The sequence below is a fragment of the Mytilus trossulus genome, chromosome 1 (assembly GCF_036588685.1).
Source record: "Mytilus trossulus isolate FHL-02 chromosome 1, PNRI_Mtr1.1.1.hap1, whole genome shotgun sequence".
NCBI lineage: Eukaryota > Metazoa > Mollusca > Bivalvia > Mytilida > Mytilidae > Mytilus > Mytilus trossulus.
Genome location: NC_086373.1, coordinates 5,833,285 through 5,851,484, shown reverse-complemented (window position 1 = coordinate 5,851,484; position 18,200 = coordinate 5,833,285). Strand labels below are relative to the sequence as shown.

Below are 18,200 nucleotides of genomic sequence, written 5' to 3'. Positions count from 1 at the left end.
GAATTTCACATTTTTGTCAATAATTGTGTATAATTAGATGGAGGTATGCTATTGTTGGTAGTTCTGCCTGACAAGGTTCACAATTATTTGTTGCAAAATGGTTCTAAATAATACATTAGTGTCTCCATCATTAAGATGACATCAGCAATTCACAATTCGATTTCACTTCATTCTTTGCTTTGTTCTTTGGTTAATGAAGAGTGAATGTTTACTTTTCTCATGGAACATTGAACCCAATGAAATTAAGTGTTAGACAATTCTGTCTTTTATTGGGGAAAAAATGCACAACTGCATAAAAAGTCAACGTACCACTGAAACCAAGGGTTAGACAATTCTGTCTTTTATTGGGGAAAAAATGCAAAGTTGCATAAAAAGTAAACATAATTTACACCTGCTTTTACCAAACTATTTAGAAAATTTGGATGAAAATAAATTTATTATTACTTTAATAGATTTTGCAGTGAAGCTGTAAATTATGTTAAATTTATTTGATAAATTATGAGGAATCTGACAGGAAACTTTGGTGTTTGTTTGGGGGATTAGTTGATTACATAATTATATTCCCATCTGTTTTGTCTGGAGGGAGACCATGTGGTGAGTCCATGTGGGGGAGTTCATTAGGAATATGTAGAGTAACCCATTCTGCTAAGGGGGGCATGCTGGTTTATTGGGTTTGGGGTTATCTAATTGGAGAAGATCCCCTTAATTTTATCATAAAGTGGTCTTAAGAAAAGTTTGTTTACATGTATAATACACAGATTAAATACCTAACCTAACTGTTTCTAAGAAATATGAAACATAAATGAGAAAAAAAGGATGGACAATGTTCATTGAATTTTTTTTTTCCACTGAAATAATTTTTTGTTATTAATAAACCGTTATAAATAAGATCAAAAGAATTAAAAACCGTTGCATATATTTGTAAATTTATTTGTATTAAAGGTATCTCCAGTCAATTCAATTGCAGTCCATATTCAGAAACAAAACATGCATACATCATTAATGAAACTTTGAATCCCTTGCAAACATCTGAAACGGAAATTTTGTTTTACTGCAATAAACATCCTGTTGCTTAAAGTAATTGGAAATGAAAAATGAAGTAATGCAACAACTAAATAATGAACTTATCAATAATTCTTTTTATTCCATCTTATTGTATATTGTATTCCATCTTATTGTATATCACAGTAAACAGAAAAAACACATCGAGGAACAGTTTCAATATTGACTGTATGCACATCAAAATATAAATTTACACTTTTTTTAAGAAAATTAATTTTCGAATTTTGATAAGCAAAAGTAAGATTTTGTCAATATCTTTACCACAGAGACCATGTGCCCTTCACACTGATTTTTTTTCTTCAATATTTGTTGAGTTTAGTTTTTGGTAGATTAGGGGAAACATTGATTTACATTTTCAAAAAATCCAGACTTTGGTATCAGATTGGGAGTGTGCTAGACTTTGGATCAGATTGAGAACCCTTAAAGTACAAAAATTATCCAAGACTTTGAAATGTAATTTTGCTGACCTAAAAGTACTTCTATCTTTCAATAACAAGCAGATGTTTATAAATCTATGTTGATCTCCCCAACATGGTTAATAGGTGTTAATTAACATAATCTACATATGTCCAATGGATAATGATATATTAAAACATTGTCAATATTTCATTAAGATAAGTGTTAAGTGAGAGGAGATTAAAGCTGTTGTATGATTACTTTCTCTCCATAGACATACTGTGGTACTGTACCATATTTCATTGATATCTTGATTATATGAGGCAGACTTGAAAGAGGTAATTTGTTACCTGTAGATAAGAGGAGGTCATCAATGCTATTGTCTAGATATCAGGGTGATAAACACTAATAATGAAGGGTCATAACTTTCTGTGCTACCCTGATCTGAAGTGAGAGGAGGTCATGTCTAGATGTTGTAGTGATAGCATGGTATTGTGACTCTATTAATTTCACCCCCTGCTGAAAACGTTCTTTTATCTGCAGTTTTGGATCCCTTGATATGTGTGTCCATCATTGGTCAAGTTGCTGAGGACTTTCTACAGATCCTGTTGTTATTTGTATTCATCATTTATCATGCTGGTCACTGTTGATAAAGTTCTTTTTGATGTGGTTATACTAGACAATTTGTCAAAACACTTTTGAAAAAAAAGATGGACAAAAACTTTTACGACAATGGAAGCCAGGATGCATTGTGTGTAGACCATGCTGTATCTGACAAATTTTGTTATTTTTTTCAGTTAACTTCAGCTAACAAAATCAAGCTTCTTTGTTGCAAGCAAAAATAATTGTGATAGAAAAAATATGTTTTTATGATCAGTTTGAGTTGATCCATGCTTTAAATAAAACTGTACATGTAAAAAAAAAACATACAACAAGAGCTATTTAAGAATTTATTAGTTATGAAAATAAGGAGCATTTCCTGTTTAAGATGTTTCTGATGATTTTTATCTTTGAAGATAAGCTTAGATTCTGGCTGTCTGATAGTTTCCACCTATTCTCCTTAGATAAGCTGTAGACACTTTATGATACTTCGATACCTCTCTAGGATTATCTTACAGCCGTATTAATAAACTTATTATGTCATACTATTACCCACAAAGTGATTATTTCATAACCAAATGTACATGTGTTGTCAGTCTTACTGATAGATTACAATGTGGTTGAGCTCAGTTCCGGTATCTTGGAAATCATTGTTCAGGTCTGAGAACGGCGTGGGTTGGTATATTGTCATTGAAGGCTATTTGTGAGCAAACTGATAAATGCCTAGCATAAATATTGTGACTGGTTTTAGAATTCTTGCAAATTTATATCTAATTTAGCAAATTCAAATTGTATTATTGGAAATTTTGTAGGATGAGATGATTGTGTTAATTATGGCATTTTGATGATAAATTTGGCATAAAATTCTATTTTCAATACATTTATTATTGATAATGGCCCAGTAGTTGGCCACTCAGGTAACAATAGGTGCTTCAATTTCTAATGAATGGAAATTTTCCCTTGGTGGTGCATAAATTATTCTTAGAACATTGGTGACACTCAAGTGACTGTAAAAAAAATAGCACTGATCACACCATCAACTGACCACATGGAAAGAAAGTGCTATTCTGTACTCTGTTATATAACTCCTAAGTTGGTGTCCACAATGTTTTATGAAGCACAGCCTGTTTGATTTGAGTTTTCCCAGCATAGCATAAAAGATATAAGTCCTTTCAATTCCTTACTGAGAGGTTGTTTAATCTTTAAGGATACCAATGGCAATGAATGGGTTAATATTTAACTGGTTTGAGAGGTTGTTTTATCTTTAAGGATACCAATGGCAATGAATGGGTTAATATTTAACTGATTTGAGAGGTTGTTTTATCTTTAAGGATACCAATGGCAATGAATGGGTTAATATTTAACTGATTTGAGAGGTTGTTTGATCTTTAAGGATACCAATGGCAATGAATGGGTTAATATTTAACTGATTTGAGAGGTTGTTTGATCTTTAAGGATACCAATGGCAATGAATAATAAATACAATCAGACATCAAAGTTTCTTAACATTGATAAAGTTTAAAACTGGTTTTTGTCAGTAAATCTTTTTGCACATGTCTTATTTCAACAATACATCTGGTTTTATAAGCAGCTAATCGGTGGCTCGCTGATTTATAGTCAGTTTATAATGGCTATAAAATTTTCAATGAAATATTTGTATTATTTGAGGAGCACTGACACTGTGCAGGATATTTTTCCAAGTAGATATAAGGTTTGTGCTTCTGGTAGAATGCTCCTAAGTAAACAATCATGGTATGATGAAAAAGTTTTGACAAAGTTTGGCAAATGGCAGACTGTTTGTTCTAGCTATAGTTTCAAGTCTGGAGATGTGTTTCAAATTCTAATGAAATTTTCTCAGCCTTCTTGATGTGTTCTGTATCATATAAAAGTTTTTTGGTTTCTCACCCTTCTGTTTATGTGTTGTATCATATTCAAGTTTTTTTGGTATTTAGGTAAATGATTTGAAGGTGTCATGAAAATAGTATAAACATGTCATGTAAAATATGTAAAGTGAAATAAAACTTAGTGAAAATTTAAAATTGTTATGAAACACATGCAAATATAAAGCTCTGATGAATGTAGAAAAGGTGCATTGTAATAAGACACAATTTCTATCCTTGTAACAAGGCATGATTTCTATCCTTGTAATAAGGCATGATTTCTATCCTTGTAATAAAGCATGATTTCTATCCTTGTAATAAGGCATGATTTCTATCCTTGTAATAAGGCATGATTTCTATCCTTGTAATAAGGCATGATTTCTATCCTTGTAATAAGGCATGATTTCTATCCTTGTAATAAGGCATGATTTCTATTTCCTTGTTATAAGGCATGATTTCTATCCTGCCTATTTTCTATATGATTAATTCTTTTTTTGTGTCTTTTAAAATTGGTGCCAAAGCTTTTTTTTAGCCCAAAAGTCTTGCAGACGAACTAATGGATGATACATGGTTAAATCTGTAACATACATCATGTACTTGGAACATTTCTCCAAAGGAACTAGAAAACTCAACTAATATATGATGGCTTTGCTCATTGTTGAAGGTCATACAGTACCCTATAGTTGTTAATTTCTGTCGTTTGGTCTCTTGTGGAGTCAGTTGGCATTCATACCCCATCTAATTTTTTAAAATAAATAAACTAGGTTGGTGCAACACTAAATGTAGATTTTAAAATGTTTGAAACCACAGGAGCTTGATACTATGTATTTTGTACCTAACTAATCCAAATTTAATAGAAATTCTGAAAACATGATTGTTGTGATTGAACCTAATCATGTACAAAAAAGATGTATAGAACATTGTGAAATATGGCAAGTTTTATTTTTCTTCATTTGTCCCATCAGCATTAAATAAAATTAAATGACAAAAGTTATTTTTGGATGTTCCTGATAACAAATGATTTGGAGATTTGTTGATATTCCGTGTAGAAATTTTCATGGCATTTTACAGGAACATATTGCCTCTTCATTTGAATAGAAAACCTGATGGACCCTGGAGACTAAGGATAACCATATTCCTGACAAATTTACAGAACAGATAAAGATCTTTTTACTGACTTGAACTTTTACTTTCTAAAATAAATCAAATTTTCTAATACCAGTAGACATTTTATCCAAGTAATAGCTATACAATCCCTCCTTTGTGTATTAGAAGATTTTAATTGGAGGAGACAATGTCACATGACACTGACAAATTTGTAACATCTGATTTCCTCATCATGTTCAAGATCTGTTTTTACACAAGAGGCTGTATTTACCTTGTTGACCTCTTTCAAGAAATGAAGAAGAAAAATCATATATATTTACATCTTTCTCATAAATGACACAATGTTTTCCAAAAAAGAAAATAAAAAAAATACTTGTGGTATTAGGTTTTACCAACTATCCTTAAATGTATATCTTGAAGTTTTATTGTAAATCATTGGTAGCGAATCTTGACAATATTGTAGGTCTCCCTATATCAACATTTTGTAAAATAAGAGGGAAATCTTACCAATTTACCCTATTTTTCTTAAATGGGAAACCCTGAGTACTCATATATTTTTGCCTGACCTGAATGACAAAAATTGTTCTGAAAATAAAAGACCTTTACTTGAACTTCTTTTGTAGTAATTTAAAAAAAAAAATCAAAGCTGTGAGCCACAAATAAATCTTGTAACATGGAAGACCATGTGCAGTTTACCATGAACTAAATGAATTGTTTTTACAAAAGAAGTTTGATCTGCCAGCTGTAATTAACATTCCCCAGAATCTTGTTATAAACCTTGTAGTATTTCTGAAATCTACAATAGTTTGGCATGAGAGAAACCTGCCAATGGCCACTCTATAGTAATGTATCTGACATCAGTTGTGATTGACATTTGATGTGCTTTTCATAGAGTACTTGGTTTTTGTGGGAAAATGAAGTGTTCTTTCTATGGCAGGTCAGTGCTGCAAACTTTATTCTATGGCATTTGATCCTTCAAAAGCAGGTGAACATGATGAACGATGCCCTGGAATATTAAAATATTCCCCAGACTTCTAGTCAGTTATTATTCCTGGTCAAAAATATTTGCATATTCAGATTATCTGTGAAATGTGTCCCAATTTCATGCTACTCAAACCATGGTTTATGAACAGAATCAAGGAAAGCCAATGGGCACATGATGGTATCCATCAACTGATGCAATGGACAACTTATTCAGTTTTAGGTCCTTTTTGGTCTTATTGGTGTTTCAGTTTCAATCTGAAAGGAAAACCCCTTTAACAGTTAACACCATGGATTTCTACTGGTTCAGATGAATCTTCTATGCCATTGCTCCATCAAACAAATTTTACTGATTTATTTTGGAGGTCCAGAAGAATTCTGTTATCCATTATTTGTCTATCTCTGTATAAAAACTTGACATGAATGTGTTTAGATTTACTGTTATATTTTATCATAACTAATGGTTATGAGTAAAGCCAGCAGCTGTTGTTTTAGATGGTGAGATACTGGTGCTATATTGACATCAGTAATCATTTAAAAATGTCAACACTACTTCAAATAGCTCTATATATCAATTAGTTTATACTTGGCTTCTAAGTTTTTTATGAGGACAGGTGACAGTAAAGAGATATTAATATCACATGGATCTTGAGTGAAAACAAAAATGATATACACACTTTTTTCATATTTTCTGACACAATCTGCAGTTCTTCAAACATTTTGTTGAGATTTTAAATATGAATGCCATTTGCAAGAGGTGGAAACTTTGGACATCTGTTAATGTTGCAGATTGATAAATTGGAGAAGTTAACCCTTCATATATTTAAGATTGTAAATACAAGGGTTGATAATTCCTTTGAAATAGTTCTTTAGCAGTTTTCTGTCATGCTGATTTAAAGGACCAGAGTTTGTGAGGCAGATGTTTGGGTCTTGCTGAGTTTCAAGATAGTTCTCTCTATATACACCAGTTTTATGATTTCATATATCAACAATGTGTTTTGTAGTCTATTTGCACTCATACTACATCTTTTTATATCTATTTATTCTTGGGATTCTGTGACCTTTGGCAAAATTGTGAAATTTAATTGATGCAAATGTAAAATCTCTTCTTTCATTTTGTATTATTGTGAACCTGTTATAACTGTTGCATTTTATGCATTAATAAAAATCCTCAATCGCAGATCGGTGTTGATTTAAACTGTCAACCATAATGTCCTTAATTTTACTGACAATAATCCTCTTTCTGCTGTTTACCATGGAACTATTAATGCTACACAGTTAAATTGATGATTCTCTTTAGAATTATGGAATATTTCAGAATGACATTTTAACAAATGGATGACTCAGATCAGCACTTTCAATTGATCGCTTGATTTTTTATTTAACTTCAGGTATATGTAAATAAGAATGATTATATTGCTCCTGTTTAGAAACAAATGTGATTTAGCTTCAACGTTAGACCAGGTATGGTTTCCTTCCAAAAGACCAATAATTAGATTTAACAGCTGTAGGTTAGGTATTGATTTGGAGGAAACCTCATTAGGTATACCATTGTTTACTGATTAAGCAAACCTTTTTTATGACATATATGGTGTCTGTCAAAATGAGACAGATCTCATACTGTTGTAGTCCTGTGGTCTTTGATGAATAATTGATGGAGAAAATTAACGAGTTTTAAATTTGATTCTGCTGAACGTGTCTATGTCTAAATTACCCGTTATGGAATATTTATTTTAACATGATTATGTAGACAAAAGGAGAAGTTTCTACTTATTATACTACAGTGAACTATTTTTATATTACAAAAAGGTGGTTTTCTTTGAAAAGCTTTTATTTTGCCAGAGCTCAGAAATATTTGCAGCTTTATGTATTTTTGACTTGGAAAACATGGTTGTGTGTTGGTTTGTCGAAGATTTAGATTTTTTATTCTAAGTCACCACATTCCCCTCCCCCTTTAAAACCAAAAAATTCTTCATTTTATGCTGGAAACTAACTTATCGGACGGTATTTATGTACAAAACATGATTTTTCATTGAACTTCAATATTTGTTCAGTACAGGGAGTAATTTGGTATTTAGTTTATTCTTGGAACAAAGTCTTGTTTTTTCCGCTGCTTATATTTCTCTTTTTTTATTGGCATCTGAGCATATAAAATAAGATATAAAATGAAATATTAGGAACAAAGTCAAAAGAAACTAATAAATCTAAGGTCAATTACTTTATAGGTGTTGAGTGTATATCATTAATGCAAACAATTTTTGTGAGAAATGTTGTATATATCTCAGTATGTTGTCTTCATTCTGTTCCTATGTTAAACATCACAATCTATTTGTAACTACAAATTACCAGGGATGTTTGTATATTATAACAAATAATCAAATGTGTTATGTACAAATCTCCTGCCCACTCCAACAGCTGCAGCTTTTGACGAGGTGCTCCTGATGAGGTACTCCTGATGAGGCACACTCCATCCCTCAGCTGTGTTCTATCTTGGTTTATCTCCCAGGAAATATTATTGCATTTTTTCGTTAAATCCAGATGCAGTCATTACATCCAACATAAAATTTACACCACACCTGAGAATAATTTTACAACACACCTGGGAATAGTTTATTTGCAAGCATTTGTATCTTTTGTATCTTTCATGAATACTATAAGAAATTGTAGATCAATTGCAAGATTAAGGGAAAACACTGGTAACAAAAAACAAAATTCCACATGGAAAAATAAGGAGGTTTCAACAACAGTAGTTACTTAGTCATTTACTTTAGATACTGATAATCTGATAAAGACTGATACCTACACATACATGTGAAATATCCACTGAATTTCAACAGCAGCAGTTACTCCTTTACTTTATAAAAACTGACAATGATAAAGCCTACAGACATGTCTTGTCAACCTAATATTCTTCCACAAAGAAGATTGATCTTTTCTAGGCCAAGGAAAAAAAACATCATTTGTATGTCTTCGGGTTTTATCTTTGAAATATAACTGTCTGCCAATTGCAAGATTATTTCTTTTTTAATTTATATCACAATGTTTGAAAGGCTTCTAGCAAAACCGGATAGTTTAACTCCACTTTTTTGCTGACATCAGATTCTGTATGTGAATGGCAATGGTTTGAATCTGGAGATCTTGATTATTAGTAAGGCTAAAGTTTCTTTAGGGCAAAAACTGATAAAAATAAGTTAAGAGTTGACAACACCTCAAAGTACTGGGGTCAATCCAGTAACCCAAAAGAACTATACATTACAACTTTTGGCTTTGATTAGATAAATCCTGAGGGTGTAAGCCAATTTATACCCATGATATTATGCCATATGTATGGTAATAGAAAATGATAGCATTCAATCATTTAGAAAAGAGAAGGGGGGTCTTTCAGGAATTATAAATGCAGATGGTATCCTATTTCATTAAATGGCATCATAGTGTAAATACTTATAAGTGTAGAAAAAAAGTATCACAGTTTTTAGCCCTAATTTCTCATTAGTGTCTTTATCTATTTTCATGGGTCATAGAATTACTTCACTGGAGTATAAGTACGGTAATTACGGGTAATTACGCAGTCAAAAAAACATGCTACTTTTATGTTTTATATAACTACTGATGTATACTTGAATACTAAGTACCATTTGTAAATAGATAAAATGTATTAATTTGCTACAAAAAGGTAACATTCATGTTCTACTTTAAGCAATGGCAGAAATTTAAAATTATAATCCTATGTAAATAGCAACTCCCTGAGGTGTGTCTGACAGAGGGGAACATACAGATTAGGTAACAGTTAATTCAATACTGTTCCATGAGCCTTACCAATAAAATGCATCCAATTCATAAAACTTTCACTATTGGAATATTTTGATTATTAAAGAATAGAATTATAAAATAGAAATAAAAAATTGAGGATACAAATTCAGTGATATTTTTTAAATGATTTTTAATTGTCAACAAAATTATCTTCAATTTTGAGGAATTATTGTAAGTTGACATTTAAGGAAAAAAATAAATCTTTTTCTCTTTGCGAAACTTGTTTTTTTGCTCTGCGGGATGAATTTTAGATTGCCAATAAATTATTATGATAACAATTTGCTACATGATAATGAGGAATAATTAGATGTTTTTTTGATGTTCGTGGTATGTGATTCCGTTAATGAATTTTCTAAGTTTTTGTTCTATTGATTGTACGAGATGATGTAATGATAGTTGTTAATAAATGTAATAATAGCATCTACAATTCAAGCTATGTAGAATTACTTGGTGCAGCCAGCTTACAATGTATTCAACCTTACACAAATAGCAAAGCAATCCAGCAATCGATATAACACAAGTATAAAAACATTTCCTCCTTGCCTGATTTTGTAGTATTGAACGTAGAAACACCTGCCATAACTACTATATCTCATCTCTAACGTCAAATCCCAGGTCTATAGGAAATATATCTGATGTCTTTGGCTATAGAATTATTTTATAAACCTGGTTATTGAACCTATTTAATAAGATTATAGACACTTCTGTTTCCGGTTCAGTGCACATGATAACAGTCAGAGATACACCAAAGTCGTCATCCAAATTTTCACTTGTTTTTGCATACATGTGTTCAAAGACTACCAATCCAGTCATTAGATATTCTGTACTTAATAACCCATGTTTGATATACAAGGGGGAATTCTAGTCTATCCTAAGCTTTCATTCAATCTGAGACATAAATTGTTCTTTAGAAATAAGAGTATGTGGTATGACTACTAATATGACAACAATCCACTGGAGACCAAACAACAAGGATGTAAACAACATCTCTCATTGTTTCTGTGCATGAAGCCATTCAATGGTCTCTATCCACTTGAGACCGAAGAACAAGGTGGTAAACAACATCTCTCATTGTTTCTGTGCATGAAGCCATTCAATAGATATACGAAGATGTGGTGTGAGTGCCAATGAGACAACTCTCCATCCAAATCACAATTTAAAATGGTCTCTATCCACTTGAGACCGAAGAACAAGGTGGTAAACAACATCTCTCATTGTTACTGGGATGAAGCCATTCAAGGTTCTAACACCAAAATATGAATACTGTCACTGATGTTTTGAACTTTTTTAAGGGATCATATTTTAGTTGCCACTTTAGTGTGCCTTTTGAAAAAAAGATTTGCTGACATGAGGAATTTTGGTTTCAATACCAAACATTTTTAAGATGGGTTTTGTTTAAACAGAATAGTCTTTGCAAAAATGTTTGTTATTAACTGATTAAGGTTATAGCTGAACCATAATATCTTGTGCGTGAGTGTCTTTTAATTTGTTATGACTTTGGTCCATGCATAACCCAAAAATATCCTAAGGATCATATTAGTTCTGGTTTATCTATGTATTTCTGCTGTATTTCATACTTGTATAGTTTCTTACTTTTACAACTAAATTTGATAAATTATCTGTACACTGATACTGAGCTGCAAAAAATATAAACTGATGTTTTTTCAGCCTTCAGACTTTGTATAACATAAGTATTGAAATGTACCAAGTTGGACAAGGGTCACAGTATCTACACCATTTTATCAGTAGATACGCAGATATTCTGTCTGTTTTCTCCAGAAATACTCTACAGTCAGTGAACCATGTTATCCCTTGCTTTAAACAAGTAAACAGAATTAATTAGGTATTCAATCTTTGTCTACAATCCAATTAATGTGCACTACAACCTTACACCAAGTGCATCCAGGTACATGATAGTGATCAGGTTTTAGAGGAAGATTTCAAACTTTTTTGGATACAACATATGTAGTCAATTGATTGACGGAAATTGTGGTCTGATAGAATTAAAGATTGAGTGAAATAGTGGTCTGATAGAATTTAAGATATTTTGTTATGAAGACTTTATGTCTTTATTCTGATCTTTCTAATGGGTTTTTAGTCAGATCCTATGATAAACTTATTTTGTTTTTAGAAAATTTTATCTGTATAATTTGATTTTGATTGAATTATCTGGTTGTGTTCTCTAGGTTATTGATGTGTTTACCCCAAACTCCCAGACTAAAATATGTCTTGTATCTGTAATGTATATGCTTTCAATGGAAGACCTTTCTTCAGATAATTTGTTTTGTCCAGAAGGTGTGATAGGGATCCTGTATCTGTATGTTATACAGTGCAGGATCTGATCATAGGTATATGTGCACTGGAAGGGTATCTTGTTGGTTAGTCTGGCTGTTGAAGGGAAGCCCTGAAGCATGAGATGTTCTTGTCCAGATGGTTCCAGGCTAGCTTGTTGGTTAGTCTGGCTGTTGAAGGGAAGCCCTGAAGCATGAGATGTTCTTGTCCAGATGGTTCCAGGCTAGCTTGTTGGTTAGTCTGGCTGTTGAAGGGAAGCCCTGAAGCATGAGATGTTCTTATGCAGATGGTTCCAGGCTATCTTGTTGGTTAGTCTGGCTGTTGAAGGGAAGCCCTGAAGCATGAGATGTTCTTGTCCAGATGGTTCCAGGCTAGCTTGTTGGTTAGTCTGGCTGTTGAAGGGAAGCCCTGAAGCATGAGATGTTCTTGTCCAGATGGTTCCAGGCTAGCTTGTTGGTTAGTCTGACTGTTGAGGGGAAGCCCTGAAGCATGAGATGTTCTTATCCAGATGATTCCACAGCACTATTCTTTTAGGGTAAAAAAGAGTTCTTTCAGATTGTGAATCCAACCGTGAGAATATATATATGATATCGAAGATCTAGTTTCAAGTCATTGACTTATGAGAGTGATGTTGTAAATTGTATACCCAGTTTTTCGCTGATATACTTTTTAGTACTGTTTGTATACAATGTATCTATGATTTATTATTCTCACAATATAGATCATGGTCATTTTCCTTAAGTTTATTAATTATGAGTCATAAGGTTGCCAAATATCAGTCAGTTTTTATTATCACCAATATAGTTAATTGTTATGATACACTATTTATTACTATGAGGGGGTTTGCTATGAAATGTGGTCAGACAACAAGTTTGTTTATATTCAATGGCTAGCAAGCAGATGTTGAAAGTTGAGTTTACAATGATCTCAATTGCAGACTCAACAAAAGAAAAGATTTATTATAAGCTTGTAACCATTACACATATTTGTTAAGATTTCATTACAAAGAACATCTAGTACAGTATGTTCCCTAATACATTGTATCAATTTGCATATTTTTGGACATATTTCATTGTTGATATATAATTTTGTGTATTGTGCTAAAGTTTGTAAATGGAGAATGGAGAATGCAAGTTTTTGCCCTAGTCTGATTAAGAGATTAATAAGAATTTTCTTTTACAATTTTCTTGGAATATACAAATTGAGAATTATTGTACAATATGTTATGAGGTATTTATTAACCTCGACCATACCTTTACCAAACACCTGAGTCATTTTACATACAGATTCATATCAATATATCTGATAGTTTCAAGCATCTATGAGACCTCCTGTTGTGATTCTGACATCATTTGTATGTTTTGTTGTCGTATCTTGTGATGCCATAGATACATCAGGGAACAGTAAGTTTGCCAAATTCTCTGCTCTACAACTGATATTACTAAGTACTACAGGGATTGACTACTTGTTTCTATCAGTAGTTTATTTGATTGCAATTTATATTGCTAATTCAGTTTGAAGTAAATGATTGCTTCTTAGTTTCTTTATCTACATAAAATAAACAAAAAGTAGAAATATTTTACATTTTCCATGAAGTTATTTTGTTATACATACTTTTTGTTGGCAGTTTTCTTTAGAAAAAAACAAATGTATGTTAATTCTTACTGATATCAATTGTAGGTTTTACTTACCGGTACCGTAAATTGAGAGGAAAACAGTTTTTTTTTGGGACTGTAAAATCTATGATTGATGTCTTTAAGTATTAGAATATATCTGGTAATTTCTAATTAAATGCACTAGCTAAATCCTGCCTGTTAAATGTAGTTTTTAGATAAACAAAAATGTCATTTGTGATGATGCAAAACATTCTTGAAGGCAAACCAAAGATTTTTCCGTCCTCAAAATATATGTCTTCCAATCAAAACTTATAGTTGGGTTGTTCTTTTTATAAAATCTAGTTTTAAAGTCTTGATAATTTATCATTTCAGCTCCTGGAACGCCACCCAAGAATGTGCGAGCTCAAGCACTCAGTCCTGCAACAGTATTGGTCAAATGGGATGAACCAGCTAAACCAAATGGAATCATTAAGGTTTGATATAGTTGTGGTCAAGTTTTGTCAATCATTATTGTGTCATATTAAATCACTAGGAAACACAAAACAAAGGCAAATACAGAAACTTGTCATACAGACATCAAATAAATTCCAAATAAATCATGAAAAGTGAATAAATATGAAAAAAATACTATGATGAAATGATAATTAAGACAATGATGACCTATAGATGTTTTTTTTAATTTCATTGGTTGCTTTCTCATTGAGACGTGCTGAAGTCAAAAACAAAATCCAATGAAGACAGAGACATCAATCATTACTAACAGTAATTGGTGCATTTCATTGAACATCAAAAATACAGAATTTTAAAAAAAACAAGGAAAAAACATCCACTTTAGCATAACAAAAATTAAATATCGTTTTACATAGATGTACCAGTATATGAATTAAAAAAAAATGTATGGGTTTACATAATGAAACAGCAACTTAATAATACAAATAACCAAAACAAATCTAAAAATCTGCAAACAGTCTTCAAATATGGACAGGTGTCTTGATAGGTAGAGCTCTATCTTGCCCCATACATGACAAAGACGTATTAAACAGAAACAGTTTTAAAAGTTCTGCAACTAGTACTCCTATAGTCTGTAGTTACATTCATGTGATGAAAATATTTCTGTTGTAAGAAAATCAAAGTTTGTTATTTGTAGGGATACAAGATATTTTATACATTAGAACCTGACCTACCAATAACACTATGGACCACTCTAGATGTACCTCTACCTCAGGCTGAACAACGTCAGGCTACGATCTCAACACTAATACCCAACAAGACCTACAGCCTGTGTGTACTGGCCTACTCCACGTTAGGAGAAGGACCAATATCAGACCTGGAACAAGTGATGACCAAGCCTGGAGGTATACTTTGTTAGATTGGCCTCTTGTTTCAGTTGTAGACTGTCCAATAAACAGAAATGTAGAAAGCATACTTAGCAAGTAGCACGCAGAAATGAATGCTGGCATGAGCTAAACCATGTTTTATAGTCAACATTATTTAATATGAACCTTTACTTAATAGCTTTCTTCTGTCTTCACCCTTTTTGGGATAAACTTTAACAGTTTCATTTAAAAAATAAATAAATAAAAGTATTTTGATTTTTCAAAAAAGTAAATAAAACCTGGTTTTGTATTGTAGCGCATGCTGTCCTAATACACAACATACAATAATCGCATTAACATGCATGTTAACATCATTTGTATCGTCCACCGTGCGCCATATTGCATGATCAAATGTTAACATGCGAGTCAACCCTCCAAGAAAAATATTCTCCTTATTACCATAAATTCCTTTAAATCATTTAAATCATTGAAAAATCTCAAATTTCTTATCTTTCTCACTTTGTCTTTTATTTCTAACTTTAATTCAGAAAAAAAACAGGACACATTTAGTGTACTATGGGGTCATTTATTTTCATTTGCTATTTCAAAGAAAATTGTTTTGGGGGTTGGGCATCTAAAAAAATGTTTGTTTAATTTTAAAATTCTTGGGGAAGTCCACTTAAATTGCTTTCCAATGAATGTCAAGGTCATTTATTCAAGAATTAATTCATTCCTCCATTTTTTGGGGGGCAGGGAGGTGTGGGGGGGAGGTTTCTAAGGGGACTTACGTCTGTGCTACTTCATAATCATTGGGTGATACAATTTTTATGTTATAACTAATGTTTGTTGTGTGTGTATCTTGTGCATCATGTTAAAATAAAAAGAGACATCTTTTTCTGTCAATACTAACCAAGCTTTGGAAGAAGTTTGATCAGCATTATTTATTGTTCAAAAATGTACTAAAACTCTTTTATCCTGAATATTTCAAACTATCAACCCCCATTTTTATCTCATTATTTTTGTAAATTAAAAAAATGGAAATTAAGATACCTGCTTTATGTTTTTGTAGGATCCATTAGTTTTTACTTAAATTTTCATTTAAAATATTTACTGGTTATAAATTAAATTCTTTCTAAAGTGCAAGAAAGCTTGACAGAGGAAGAATAATTCATGGGAAGGAATGTCAATTCAGATATGCTATTCCATGAAAATCAAGAGAAATGTGTTAGGGGAGGACACATTCCATCGGAAGGATTTTTTTATCATTTAAGAATTAGACATATTAATGCATACAAGATGTGCATGTGTTTGAATATTTGTGTGATATGTCTAAAACTTCAATTTTAATGAATAAAATATTGAATGTGTAGACAAATATCCTGTGTGTTAATGTGACTGATTTGTAAGGCTCCAGAAGTTTTCTCTGCGGAACACAATGTTTCATCCTCATTGTTCCCACGGCATTGCCAAATTCACATAGATAGATGAAAGATGAAAAAAATATATATATTTGAAAGCGTCTTGTATTGTAGAAAAATTTAGCATCTAAAATGGAACCCTCAACAATAAACCACATAATGCAAAATTATTACTTTTCTTTTCAATATTTTTTGTCAACTAATTCCTTGTCATATAGTAAGATTCAAAACTTAGAATGAAAATCGATATTTCTTCTAAAATAAATTTGTGAATAGAGATAACATGAAGGACTTCTGGAGTCTTGTACAAGTGTATTGTGGGAATGCTATATGTTTTGACCAATGAAAATTATGTAATTACAGTATTTTATCCTGGTAAGTAAGTACACCGGTATTGCTCACTAATTTAGAGAAAAAAGGTGAAAAAATATATCTGCTAAGCTGGCAATTTTTCTATCAGATTCGTTACGTGACAATCAGCATCAGAGCTACGGTAAAAATAATACAAAAACGTTAAAAATGTTACATTTGATAAAAGGTTACTTCTGATTCATAAAGTATTGCTTTATATAATTATAGATTTGTTTGTTTGAATAAAAGCTTTAAATAACATTTTCTTAAAATAATTTCCCTGATGATAAGGTGTTGAAACCTGAGAAAGTAACTGCTGTCTCTGAATTGTTAATAGTAATATTAATTTATTTGTGACAAATTGAAAGCACATTGAAGAACATGTATTAAATCAACTGACAAGCCAAAACTTCTTGCATGTTAATACATGTAATGAATAAATGCAATAATGAAAAATTAAAAATTTTATTTAAAACAGCAGTTTTAAAACATTATTCCATGACTTTTTAGAGTGTGATTTTGTTTTTTGCTGAGAACACACCAGGATTTATTTTTTTGAATAACAGAATGATAAAAATATTATATAAGGTTTATCTAACTCCAAACCGTCAACTGAAATAAGTTAAATGCTAAAAAGATTTTTTTTAATGAATTTGTCAAACCGCTTTGTTAAGAAACCTTTTTAAAATTTATAGAGAAAGTATTTACGCTCGTATATTGTCAGCTTAGCAGATTTTAAATTAGTGACAATTCGAAGTAAGTGTTCTAAAATATTTTCGTCACAGTACATGTCTTTTTTCTAGTTCTGCATGTCTTTTATTCCAATTTTGGAAATAACTTCTTAAATCTATGAATGAATGAAATCTGATAAATTTTGAAGAAATAATGTTTCCAATGTTAACTATACTGTCTTGTATGTTACCCTTTGTCCTATCACAAAACTATGTGTACTCTGAATGGCTCGCATTTATGCGTATGTGTTTTGCGTGTGTGATGATGCGTCCTACTATATATACCTAGCGAGCATGCTCTATTTGATATTAGTATAGATCACTCTCAATCAGTTTTTCATTGATTTGTTTTGCGCGTCTTTCAGTGTTGCCTTTTTTAAGTAAAACTTCTACTCATATTTCTCTCTTGTCAAAACTTTTTTTTTGTGTTGTAATTTTTCAATTTTACAATTTTTATATAATTCATTTTCATTTAAATTGTTTTGATTTATTGATTTCAAATTTGTAAAAAGAAAAGTAACATAAGAGAAAAGAGAGAATAATTTTTAATTGTTCAAGACTTGCACAAATTTGATTTAATAGAAATAATTTTTAAAATATTAAATTGAATGCGCTGAGAGCGCCAGCGAATTATAGAGAT

General features: G+C 31.5%; 1 protein-coding gene across 2 annotated transcripts in view; it reads left to right on the top strand.

Moving 5' to 3' along the window:
• LOC134713272 (tyrosine-protein phosphatase Lar-like) overlaps positions 1-18,200 on the top strand; it is a 168,047-nt gene that overhangs the window by 116,020 nt on the left and 33,827 nt on the right. For both annotated transcript variants that reach the window (XM_063574929.1, XM_063574930.1), the window contains 2 exons: positions 14,117-14,217; positions 14,892-15,099. In XM_063574929.1, coding sequence (XP_063430999.1) covers positions 14,117-14,217; positions 14,892-15,099 — 309 coding nt within the window. The remainder of the gene's footprint in view (positions 1-14,116; positions 14,218-14,891; positions 15,100-18,200) is intronic.